The 13,023-nt window shown below is 51.7% G+C and overlaps 1 protein-coding gene across 1 annotated transcript in view; it reads left to right on the top strand.

The window, feature by feature from the left end:
* Positions 1-12,542, top strand: part of MAP1S (microtubule associated protein 1S) — a 44,770-nt gene extending 32,228 nt beyond the window's left edge. Inside the window, exons 4-8 of the mRNA XM_056844678.1 lie at positions 2,093-2,233; positions 5,127-7,545; positions 7,609-8,382; positions 9,769-9,983; positions 12,369-12,542. Of these exons, the coding sequence (XP_056700656.1) occupies positions 2,093-2,233; positions 5,127-7,545; positions 7,609-8,382; positions 9,769-9,983; positions 12,369-12,524 (3,705 nt within the window). The 3' untranslated portion in view covers positions 12,525-12,542. The remainder of the gene's footprint in view (positions 1-2,092; positions 2,234-5,126; positions 7,546-7,608; positions 8,383-9,768; positions 9,984-12,368) is intronic.
* The last annotated feature ends 481 nt before the right edge of the window (positions 12,543-13,023 follow it).

The following is a 13,023-nucleotide window of genomic DNA, read 5'->3' as shown; positions in this document are numbered from 1 at the left end:
GCCGGAGTTTCTATCTTTAAAATGGTTCAATAGATGGTGATTGGTAGAGGAGATCCGAGCCTGGGTCCTTTGAGAAACTCATGGTGATGGTTTCTTCCTCAGCCGGCGGGACCAACATCCAAATCCCCTCAGGTTTCGTTCTGGGGGGAGTTTGGGAGTCAAACCGCACTCTAAGGGCTGCAGGAATTTCCTGCTCCACGTTCCACCATTTAGGAACGTGCTCGGGGCACTGGAGGTGTCCCGGTTCAGAGTGTCTCTAGGGTCTCTCAAGAGCTCTTGAGAGACGATGTGCTCGGGTCAGCCATTCTACCGGAAGTCGCGTTTTCATGTGTTTTGCCCACGTTTTCTGGGTTTGTGTTTAGCCAGCGTGCAGAAAATGCGTGGGGAGAGCGAGGTGACCTCTGCTGGTCGGAAAATGCAAGTATTCAAAGCAAAGCCCCGAAATAGTCAGCAGGGTGACAACGAGGAAAGAGCCATGCATGAATGGCCTGAGTTTCAGGGCCACTACTCACATCTATGCCAAGCATACATAGCAGCAAAATCTTTTTCAAGCTAATGCATATCCCACTTGGCGGCTGCCTTTTTTTTTGAGACCCTTCACCTGGAGACTTGAGCATGAAAGTTCAGAGACGTATGTGTGTATGGTGTGTGTGCGTGCGCGCTTTCTGGATGTGACACAGTAGCGGAGCACGTGGTTTATATAAGCATGGTCCCAGGTACAATCCCCATAGTCCCCGCCCAGGTTTTGGGAGGGAACCTTTTCTTCTTGTGACCTTGAAGGGCAACAGCCGGTTGGGCTGAGTGAGATGGACCAAAGGCCTGGTTTGGGTGCAGGGCAGTTTCATATCCTTCTAACTGGTTTCTCTGCCAGGTGGGGTGTTATGCGTCAATGAGGCGAAGGCTTCTTGAAAGCCTTTCCTTGTGGTGAACACATGAAGCTGCCTTATACTGAACCAGACCCTTGGTCCATCAAGGGCAGCATTGTCTACTCAGACCGGCAGTGGCTCTCCAGGGTCTCAGTCTTTCACATCACCTACCTAACTAGTCCCTTGAACTGGAGATGCCGGGGATTGAACCTGGGACTTTCTGCATGCCAAGCAGAGGCTCTACCGCTGAGCAATGGCCCCTCCCTGAGCCAGCGTGTGCTTGCCTCAGATCAAATTGGAAGCTTGGTTTGTCTCTCCCGGTCTCATCTCTTCCAACTGGCAGCATCTTGCGAGGATCCCAGTCACAGAAAGGCCTTTCTCTGCGCTTGCTCCTCGAGATTAGCATTGGAAGAGTGGCGGTGTCTAGCGTGCGAAGGAACTGACAAGAAGAACCAGCAGGGGATGGGCAAGTGAACAGTTAGTTAGGGCTGTAAGGCTAGAGACCTTTCCACCCTTTTCACATCTCTTTTTTTTTTACTTTATTATAGCTGTACAATTAATACAGATTAAAAACACTAAAATGGGTTCTTAAAGTCAGCACACACATAATATAATGTATAATAAATGAAAAAGCTAAAAAAAACACCATTTATACTACCATGACAGTTTTGAACTTATTTTCAGGGCAAATATACATTTCACTGTCCTTTCTAGCTATAGCAAAACCTCGTCGTCTCCTTTAAAGGCATACTAAAAGAGCTCAAAGGCTCAGACCGCATAAGGTGTTTTTGGGACCACCCTTTTCACACCCCTTGACTGTTCTTGGACTGATACTCTCAGCATCAATTTCCTCCTTCTTCTCGGAAGTCTTTCTACCCTCTCTCTCCCTCCTTAGCTATCTAGCTACGCTAGAGGCTCTGTCTCTCAGCTTTCTTATTCTAAAATGTAGTTCCCTCAATAAAAAGCAACTTTATCTTTAATCAGTGAGTCTGACGCTTCTATGTGTACTTAGCATACTCTGCCAACAATTTGTTCTTTAACTGGGGGTGGTGGTGAACCTGCCAGGCAAGGGGCCCTGCCTCTGAGCTCTGGCCAAGCAGCCTTGTGCTCTCTCATCCCTGATTGGGGGCTGCGGCATGGCTCCACTGCCACGAAGGCTTGGATTCAGGGGCATTCATGCTCATGATCCCAGGGCTGATCCTTTCTTGTCTCCCTCCCTGCTCCAGCTCCGCAGCCTGATCACCGATTCTTCCCAGCACAAGCTGCTGATCTTTGCTGGGCCTTGCGTGGAGGAGACGGGGGAGCTGGTGCTCCAGACGGGCACTTTTGCATTGCAGGACTTCATCCAGGTCTTTGCTGACAAAGCGGTGAGTCTCCTTTTGCCCCCCTGTCCTGTGCCTCACCTGCTGCCAGGAGGCTCTGGGTGTTTGTTCTGGGAACTTGAGACGCGCTGACTGATCTGTCCTTGGAAATTGGGCTTGTTGGTATGAAAACATGCCTGAGATGGAACTGGTGGTGAGGTGTGGACAGAATCAAGCGGGTGCAGAGGAAAGTGACGAGGATGCTCAGGGACCTGGAGACCCAGCCCTACGAGGAAAGGCTGAAGGAACTGGGAATGTTTAGTCTGGAGAAGAGGAGGTTGAGCGGGATATGATTGCTCTCTTTAAGTATTTGAAGGGCTGTCACTTAGAGGAGGGCTGTTCCTGTTGGCAGCAGAGGATAGGACTTGCAAGAATGGGTTTAAATTGTGGACTCAAAGGGGCTGGCTGGATATTGGGAATTTTTTTTCTTTACAGTAAGAGTTGTTCAACAATGAAATCAGCTACCTAGGGAGGTGGTGAGCTCCCCCTCCCTGGCAGTCTTTAAGCAGAGGCTGGACAAGCACTTGTCAAGGATGCTCTAGGCTGATCCTGAATTGAGCAGGGGGTTGGACTCGATGGCCTGTATGGCCCCTTCCAATTCTATGAGTCTGGCTTTATGAACGGGTCACGGATTTGAGTCTTGTGGCGATTCCCGCTGGGCCGGATTCTCCCAGATATGTCTAGTCTATCCATATTAGTTCAGACTGGCTGCAAGCGTCTCTGACAAAGATGTGTGGTGAGGGCGGCACAAGGGTGCCAAGAGGAGGGAAGCATGTGAAAGAGAGAAAGGTCGCTTGTCTCATTGGCAAGGTGATCACTGTCAACGGGTGGCCCCGCAGAGCTGTGGAAGACATCGGCTTCCACTGGCTGCTCCAAGATGCCTATCCCTGGTACACGCCCCCTTCTCGCACCATGATGAGCAGAAGCGTGATGCCCTCGTCGTACAGGGCTGCCAGGGACCATGTGAAAGCACAGTTGAAAAGTCCATTGGATGGATTGGGCACCCCCTTTGGGGTCCCACAAAATTGGATCCCGTGACCCAAACTTCACCAAACATGGGGGGTTCTTCTAAGGAGAGTCACCTGTAGCTAAACTGCAAATTTGGTGCATCTACCTTGAAAAACAGCCCCTCCCAGAGGCCCCCCCCCCAAATTCCCCATAGATTTTAGTGGATCAAAAAATTTTGGCTATCCAAAAAATGCCGAAAACCCCATTTACCGGTATGGGTATTTGGCTTCTTTTCGGCTTTTCCAAAAATTTTGGTGTCCAGTAAACAGGAATCCAATAAAAAATGGTGCACCACCCCTAGTATTCACTTCCATCCACACTGGATCATCCTGTCAGACCTAATCCCTTTTGGACAAAGGACGATCCGGTTTGATCCAGGCCATCTATTTGTCATTGAAGTTCAGAGCCATTATCAGGTGCTTGATGGAGGTGGGACTATACGGTATGTGACTCTGACTGGTAAAAGCAGCCTCTGACATCGGAGATGGGGATTTGCATGGGATTAGGGAAATCCGCTTGTCATTCTTAGAAAGGAGGCTGGGTTAGGTCCAGCTCCATTTCGCATAAATATGTGGACGTCTGAGATTTCCCTTGTCCTCAGTTTTCAGTCTTCAGTGGAAACTGGGCCTGCAGGAAGTTGGGTGGGGGTTGAGGACTCCTTTGACTTCTTGTTACCACAAGGAGCTCTGCACATGCTCTGAGGAACCTGCTGCAGTGTAGGTAATGTGTGTTTAGATTTGGATATCTCTGTGCTGTTGTTGCTGTGTGTTTTTCCCCTGTATTTTGTTTTGTCTTTTTCCCAACCCTTTTTGAATCCAATCACCCTTTCCTCCCCTCACCCTTTTTTTACAATTACCCTTTTTGGAAAGGCATTTTTTTCACTTCTGTTCATCTGGGATGTTTCTCTTAATCTCTTCCCCCATGGGCTAGACTGCACGGGTGCTACCAGGTTGGTTATAAGGTACCTTGTTACTGCTCTGGAAGACTACCTTTGCAGGGGGTCAGTCTAGAGGCTCTCAGGAGGTCCTGAGTGGTGGCAGCTGGTTTCCAGGGGATTTTCCAGGGGACTCTTGCTCTAACGGAGTTTTCCAGCAAGCAAAGGCACCATTTCCCTCTTCCTACCATAACGGTGGTGGTGTTAGAATAAAATGGAGGAGGAGAATGGTGTAAGTCTTTTTGGATCCCCCATTGAGGAGAAAAGGGGAGTATAAACAAAGTCTGTGTGTATATATATATTGCTCATTGACAAAGTCTTAAGCATTCATAATATAGAGGAGCAGAAAATAAACAGTTTTACAATTTTAGAGCACACACAATTAATAAAAGACCTTATCCATTTGTGGTACAGGGTAGATTTAACGTTACCTGAGCTATTTGATAGCTTCGGGGCCATTGCATGTGCTAAGCATTTCACTGTCTGATGTACTTTCTCAATATCTGAGTCTAGATCCGATAAAAGGAACGGTATAATCCAAGATTTTAAAGGGAGGCCGTACTTTGTTGGAATAGGCGAAACAAAGTAAATAAATAGGGGAGAATATGCTGGGCTGGATGGAAAAGGCAGCTTCTGATGTTCAGAAGCAAGACCTACAGCTGTTTTTCTGCTTGTAGCCAGAGGGGCCATGGTTCAGCAGTGGTATAGCTGCTTTGTATGTAGACAAATCCAGCAGTATAGCTGTTTTGTATGTAGACAATCACCATTAAAAGGGTCTTGGGTGGTGGTGCTGGGGGAGTACATTTTTCCCCTCTGGGGGCTTGGAGAACTGCTGATGGTCAGTGAGAATAGTACTGGGACACTAGGACCCAGAATTTGATCTGGCTTTGCTGAGGGCATCTTCATATGCTCATTGTTTCCCCCCCCCTTCTGTGTTCTCTCTCTCTGCCCTCTCAGGTTGGGGAGTTCCTAAGCTCAGCAAACCCTTCGGCCAAAACCTGCTTGACTGTGGTTTGCCCAGACTTTGGGGTATGGAAGGATTCCAGGCTGGGCGAGCACAACCTGTTGGATTTCATCGATCTCCGGTTCAACCCCGGCTATGTGCTGCCAGAGATGGAGGGCTTACAGGAGTTCATCGAATATCTTTCGGAGTCCCTAGATCCCCCGTCCCCTTTCGACCTCTTGGAGCCTCCCAGCACCGTCGGCTTCCTGAAGCTCTCCAAGCCTTGCTGCTATATCTTTCCGGGCGGGAGAGGAGACTCTGCCTTTTTCGCTGTTAACGGGTTCAACATATTGGTGAACGGGGGCTCCAATCCCAGGTCCTCCTTCTGGAAGCTGGTTCGCCACCTGGACCGCATTGACTCCATCTTGGTGACCCACATCGGGACGGACAGTTTACCCGGGGTGAACAGTCTGCTGCAGAGGAAGCTGGCTGAAATGGAGGAGGATCCGTCTACGCATGGCTCCCAGAACGACGACTGGGCGAAGAATCTCATCTCGCCGGAGTTGGGCGTTGTGTTCCTCAACGCCTCCGAGAAGCTGAAGACTATAGAAGGAGACTCGGGTATCCTAAAGAGTTGCGACGAGGGCAGTTTGGCCCTGCAGTACCTAGACAAGCTGGGCATTAAGCTGAGCCCTCTCTACCGGGATGTTGGCCCCAAGGCAGAACCCACCATCCTTTTCCAGAAGATGGGTGTGGGACGGCTGGATATGTATGTCCTCAACCCAGTGAAGGGCAGTAAAGAGTTGGAGTTCTTGACGCAGCAGTGGTGTGGGAATGGTTACCCCAAAGGGCTGGAGCTGCCCTTGCAGTGCTTGACCTCCATCTGTGCCCTTCTGGTTTGGCACCCTGTGAACCCCACCGAGAAGATTGTTCGGGTCTTGTTCCCTGGTTGCACACCCCCCAGCAAGATCTTGGAAGGGCTGGAGAAAGTCAAACACTTGGAGTTCCTCAAGCATCCGGTGGTTACTCAGAAGGACCTGGACTCTTTCTCCTCTTCTACTCCGCTCAAGCAGAAGCGGACGGAGAGCCAAGAGAGTCTCAAGTCCGGTTCTAGGCTGAGCCTCACAGAGCCAAGCGCGCCAGTTTCCAAGGAGAAGCGGGAACTGAAGCCAGTAAATGTCCGAGATAGACCCAAGGCACCTAGTGAGACCTCAAAAGGTAGCATTGAGGAAGAGAGAACTAAAGATGCCAGATCCAAGTTGCTCTCTTCAACAGAGAGGCTCAAACAAGACGTGAGGCCCAAATTGCTGAAGGAGAGGCAGATACCCAAGAAGGAAGTGAAGAAGGAAGAGAAGAAGCCATCACCAAAGGAAGACGCTGGCCAAGACAAGGATGTAACCAAGAAAGAGTCAAAGATGGTGAAGAAAGAGGGGAAGGTGGATCCTCCCAGAAGAGAAATAAAGAGAGAGGAGACCAAGAAGGATGGCATGATGGAGGAGAAAGTGACTAAGCAGCCAGTTCGGAAACTCCCGGCTGCAGAGGGCAAGAGGCCCCTGACCAAGATGGGCAGTGTCAAGAAGTCTATCCCCACCCTCAAAAAGGACATGGAAAAGCCGAAGACGAAGCTGTCTAAGGAGACTGCCGGCACCCCAAAGACATCTGGAGGTGCCAAGGGAGGTCGCTCAGATGTGTCCAAATCTTCATCGGAGAATGGGATACAGGAGATGGAGAGGCCCAGGGAGAGCTCTCGGCAGGGACCTTTGGGAGCAGACTCGACCGACGAAGGCATCACCACGGCTGAGAGTGAGCTGGAACCTTCACCCTTGGACGGCATGGGTTGCCATGGAAATGGCCCAGAGAGTGCCGAGAATGGCCTGGGTGTTGGGGGAGATCCAGAGAGCCCCCAGCCTTTCCGGCACCTGGAAGCCAGTTCCCCTCTGAAAGGCATTGGACCGCCGTCCCCGTTAGCGAAGACTCCCAAGAGCGATCGGAGCGTCAACTTTGAGCTGACTCCCACAGATATCCGGGAAGGCCTCAACCACTGTCCGGAGGGCGAGGAGGCCTGCGGCAGTTCCGAGGAGAAGACCCTTGAAATGATGTCCCCCTCCAGCTCCACCCCAGCTAGTGCTGGCCACACCCCCTTCCACCAGTCCCCGGTCGAAGATGCTATCATGGCCGAGGAGCCAGTGGCCATTATCAATACCTGGAAGCCTGATGGTTCTATCTCTGGCTCACGGGCCTCGCGTGACAACTCCAGTTCATCGCAGGAAAGGCCTTCAGGTTGCCTGTCCCCCAGCCTCCTCCGGGATGATGTCGCAGATGTGTCCCCCACCATTACCACTCCTTCCCTCCCGGCTGAAGTGGGATCCCCTCATTCTACTGAGGTTGACGAGTCTCTCTCCATCTCCTTTGAGCAAGTTCTGCCCCCAGTCAGCGAATTCCCTCAAGAAGAAGTGGAAAATATCCGTGCAGGGGGACTCACCCCAGAACCAGAAGCCCCGCTGAGCAAAGGCGGATTGAGTTTGCCTGTCCGACCCTGTCACCACCACCACCACCATTCCAGCGCGCAGCGACTGGACGGCCACGTCCTGCCTCAGTCTGGCCGTCGTTCGGACTCCCCTCACGACGTGGACCTCTGCCTGGTGTCTCCATGTGAGTTTGAGCACCCCAAGTCAGAAAGGTCCCCCTCTGTCAACTTCAGCCCCCGGGACATGTCGAACAGCAGCGACTTCTCCCAAGAGTTGACAAAACCCCTGAGTCACAGGAAAGGCCCGAGGGGACGCAAGCCGCACGCCCTTATTGACGAAACCCCACCTACTTCGTTCAGCGAGTCGCTGCCTACCCTTTCAGACTCTGACATCCCGCCGGCCACTGAGGAGTGTCCTTCCATTACAGCCGACGGCGGCTTGGACTCGGACGACGAACCTGAGAGTCTGGCTCGGACCTGCGACCCACTCCCGGCCCCCCTTAAAGACCCGTGCCCCTTGCCTGCCCAGCCAGGCATCTGCATGGTGGATCCCGAGAAAGAAGGGCCCGCCAAGGCCAAGAGGGCCCCTTCACGGGTGAGCTCGGCACCCCCGAAAGTAGATACCCCAAAAGCTTTGGCCCTGAGCAGCAGGACCAAAACCTCTTCTGCCGGCTCAGCAGACAAAGCGCGACTGCCCACCTTTGGGAGAAACGAGCCCTTGGCGTCCCGAGCCGGTGGGGACACCCGAGCCCCCCTCTCCGCTCGTAGGCCATTATCAGGAGCTGGCAGACAGTCTCCAGCAGGTAAGCTCATGCTTCCTTGGGCATGGGAGGAGGGGAGAGTGATGTGTGGCAGGAAGGGTCCAGCAATTGATGGAGGATAACATAAAGACATTTTAGTGAAATCCAGCGGGGCCAGGAGCCATGGCTGTCAACAGGGATTGACATGGTTTAGTTTCGTAGATGCAGCCTGCCCAAGGAATGTTGCCTTCAAATCCAACATTCATGCATGTTCAGTGACTGTCTCTCTGCCTTTATGCGTTCACCCTGGCAGAGGCTGATAGACTTCACCCACCATGCCCCAAAGCGTAGCGCCTGGAGGAGCTGTAATTGCAAATTCCCAGCCCTGTCTTCAGATTACAATTCCCATGATTCCTCCATCAAGCGGGTTGTGTTGTGTGTGTGTTTAGATGCTATGTAAATATTTGTTCAAGAGTGCCACCTGCTGACTGGAGGGGTCATTGCACCCTCAGTGGAAGCCTGCCGCCGCTGTGTCCTGGGGTTTTAGTTATTGGTCTGCGGGGTTTGTGGCCAACCTGCCACGAGGGTATTGTGTTGCTGCAGAGCAGGAAGCCCTCTTTGTGCCTTATTTTAAAATGAATGCCGCTCTCCACAAGTTAAGTACAGAGGCAGCTACTTAAAAATGCAGCAGAAAAGAGTGGAGGTATCATAGCCCCCGTTCTCCCCCGGAGGACTGCAGTCTTTGAAGGGGGCCTGTGATCGGTCAGTCTCCGTCAGCCTAATACACCTCACAAGGTTGTCGTGCAGATAAAATGGACAAGGAAGCAGAGAGCAATGTATGTTGTCTTGAACTCCTTGGAGGAAGACTGAAATTAAACCTTCGTGACGCATGAAGAGGCCTTATCCTGAATCAAACGGTTGTTCCTTCTGCTCTTGGGATTCTCTTCTCTGACGGGCGGCAGCTCTCGGGCTTTCTGACTGAAAGAAGATTTCCCCAGCAGCTGCTCCTTGAGAGCTTTTATGATGCAAGATGCCTTGGATTGAACCTGGGACCCTTCCTAGTTTTATACATTCTGCTGATTCCATTAACGCAACCAAAAACTCGTTTGTGATGTCTTCTGAAGCCAAGCAAAACCAAAGGAGAACTGTTGTGGTAGTAATAGTATTTTTCATGTCTTTATGCCTCTCTTCTCCGAAGAGCTCAGGACAGCATTATGCAGTACCTCCTTACTCCATTTTATCCTCACAACAACCCTGTGAGGTAGGCTAGATGGTGAGTGTGACTGACTGGCCCAGGTGCCTTTCCCCCTCCCCCCAAAAAATTGCTTCATGAAAGAGACTTGATTCCAGGTCTCCCTGGGTCCTCTGACCAGTCTGTCGTCCTTTGCCTAGATGTGTACTTTCTCCCTCCAGCTGAATCCCCCTCGCCATTCTTCCCCTCCTCTCTAGGCACCAAGTCTGCCCTTCCATGTCCCCCGGTTTACCTGGAGTTGGCCTACATCCCTGGTGCCGCCAGCAGCCCAAAGGTGGACGAGGACTTCTTCCGCCGCGTCCGGTCCCAGTGCTACGTCATCAGCGGGGAAGACCACATCAAAGAAGGCATCATGAGGGGCATCCTGGATGCACTGTTGTCCGGGAAGCAGCATTGGGCGAGCGACTCCCAGGTGAGCCCAGGGCACGGAGGGCCTAAGGGTGAAATGCCATGTGGGAGGGCTTCCGTGTGACCAGGCGGAAGCGTCATGTGACGGGGATAGCAGCACCTAGGGTTATCTCGCTTTGGTGTCTGTCTAGCCCCTTCTGGAGGGTGAGTTTTATAAATGAGTGATCAATGATGCATTTTAGGTTGTTAAAATAAGTTTAATCTTGGTAAGTGTAGCATGTGTTTAAATTCCTCCCTGTTTTTCAGTAAATCAGGAAAAAATACAGACAGGACATTTATGCAAGCAGGGGAAATTTGTGTTCGATTTGCTGCACAGTTTTCTGCTCTGAATTATCAAACATCATATGCATGAGAGCTTCCCCCCGCCCCCAATTCCAGGAGTATCTTGTGATTAATTTTGCATCCCCAGTGAATCACGGAGCTTCTGAGTCCCTCCCCCTGAAAACGCAGCCTTGTTGGAGGGGGCAGGTCAGCTCTTAAAGGGACTACGTGTGCTTTTGCTGGTTAGTCCTCCCCACCTTTCTTCAACAGTTCCCTGCTGGGAGCTGCCTTCCAACCTTTGCTGCCTCTCTTTGGTATCTTCCTGCACATTTCATGACTGTTTAACTCCCTCTTTTGTGCTTTGCTTTGAGGGAAGGGGTTGGATGGGAGTGACAGACACATGGGAGGGAGAAGCCAAAATGGACGTGGGGAGGGAAACCTGAAGTTAAGAGATATGCATGGAAATAGGGGGAATTTGCGTTGCTCTTGCCTCGAAGCAGTATTTAAATTCGTTCTAAAACAGGATCCTAGAACTGCAGGGGAAGAACGAGGCCAGAGCGAAGTCACGTCTGAAAGTCAGTAAAATCATGAATAATGCGAAGGAAGCCTTGAAGCAGTCCTTGCTCAATGCTTATTTTTTAAACCCGACCTTTAAAATGACCATTCATGGTCCCGATGCAAGAGGAGAAAATCAAACAAGTTCCACCCCCCCCCACTCACCTTCTCCTTCGTTTGCATAGCCATTAGCAATAGTGGTTTTGCATAGCTAAGCCGCAGCTGGGATTCTTCATGGTTCCTTCAGTGAATGCTTCGATGTGGGGGGCGGAGCAAATACAAAAGGTTGCGTTAAAGGGGCTCTTAAGAAATGTGAAGCAGGTATGCAGCGGCTTTGTAATGACGGTTCAGCGTGAAGAAATAAAAAAAAAAATATGTGGGGCACTTCAGCCTGGAACGCGCTGCTAGTTACCAAGCATAAACAGCCAATGAAAAATTGAACATCTCTGAACGTCACAGTGCATCCAAAGGGCACGTGTAGGCTGATTGGGTTCCCCCCCCCCCACCAAGGAGCCTTTCTCCAACAGAAGAGCCGCTTAAGTCATGTGAGGGCTCCAAGCTTTGCTCAGTGGAGTTGGGAGGGTGCGGGGTGTGATTTGGGCACACCCCAGTGTGAATAGCACTGCCCTGCCCTATGACATTCAACACCTGCTCTGTGACTTAGGAACACAGATAGCGATCGGATTAATTTTTGGTTCCACCTTGTGCCTCACTCTCCCTGAGCAGGGGAGCAGACGGTCATTTATGCACGGGAGTTTTACCTGAGGTTCGTTGCTGGCAGGACCCACACTTTCCTGTTGGAAATCTGCACCAGCAGTCTCCAAGCTCAAATCAAATTCCCTCCCCTTGAAATGCTGCTTTGTAATTGGCTTACTTTGTAGAGCTTTCTGTGAGAGAAAATCCCCACCCCCAAAACCCAGTTGCTGCATAAAAAAGCACTTTAAGAACAAAACAACAACAACAACCAGAGTAATCTGAAAGGGGGGGAGAAATCCAACCCTCAGTTTTAAAAAGATTTTCTTCTGCTCAGAAAGAGCTCCCAGGAAGCAGGAAGTATTTCAATCCCCGCCTCTGGACATGCTGCTTTGTAATTGGCTGTGAGCGAAACCCAGCTTGTGTGCCCCACACTTTGCCTTATGCACGGGGATTTCACCTGGGCTTTGCTCAGGGTAGATGGAAGAGTCAGGTTAACAGAGGAACGGGAAGTCCCGGGATTTGTGAAAGCTGGCAGCAAAGTCACCTCTAATGGATGGAAAACTCATGCATAACTCTAAGGAACAACCAGTTCAGAATGGGGGCGAACATGAGTGTAAGTACCCATGCATAAATGACCGAGGTTTTTGCCCCAGCCCACTGGATGTGTTCGCAGCTGAAGTCTGACTGTGGGTTCGGCTGCCCTCTTGATGGTGCTTAAGCTGTGTGGAGGTGATTTGTGGGGACTGCCCTGGGGAGGCCCCTGCATCTTTCCCAGATCTCCTTTGCTAGGTGGGAAAAGGGCCACTGTTGAATGTGTGGCTGCTGCTCAAGGGGAAGCGAGCCCTGGATTTGACCCCCTTTTGGTCTCTCCTTCCAGGTGACCTTGATCCCGACCTTTGACTCGCAGGCCATGCACGAATGGTACTTGGAGACACTGGAGCGCCAGCAGGAGTTGGGGGTCACCGTCCTGGGCAGCACCAGCACAGTGGCCATGCAGGACGACTGCTTCCCAGCGTGCAAGGTGGAGTTCTGAAGGGCCGGCGGGCCACGTTTGGTTTTGGAGCCGAGAGGCACTTTGGACACCGGGGGGCCTGGCGGCTGCGGCCGGCCACACAAGGTCCTTTCCTTTGACTGCTGGCGGCCAGCGCCGGTGACAGGAGACAAGACTCTTCTGCCTTCTGGGTTAGGAAAAAGAAGGCCGGCAGCTTTTCCCGGGACATGTTGTAGTCCCCACACCAAATAGCATCCACTGTCTGGTTTTTGCATGTCCACTGCCAGAGCCTTGAGCCCTGGCTAAGCACACGGAAGGAGGTGGCAGAGTTTGGGTGGGGGAAGGGGTCTTTTGGTTCTGGAGGCTGCAGCTGGGCCGAGCGTTCTCCCCGCCTCGCCCAGTGTTCCCGTTGGGGGGCGTCAGCACGCTCTTCTCTCTCACCCCGCTTCTACCCTACCTTTGACAGCTTCTGGTGGCCGGAGCTGGGATCGGTGGGCCAGGTCTTGTTACAGGGGCCCCTTTGGCTTGGCCCCACGCTCCG

Source organism: Euleptes europaea, chromosome 2, assembly GCF_029931775.1.
Source record: "Euleptes europaea isolate rEulEur1 chromosome 2, rEulEur1.hap1, whole genome shotgun sequence".
Taxonomy (NCBI): domain Eukaryota; kingdom Metazoa; phylum Chordata; class Lepidosauria; order Squamata; family Sphaerodactylidae; genus Euleptes; species Euleptes europaea.
This window is presented reverse-complemented; position numbering and strand designations above follow the sequence as displayed.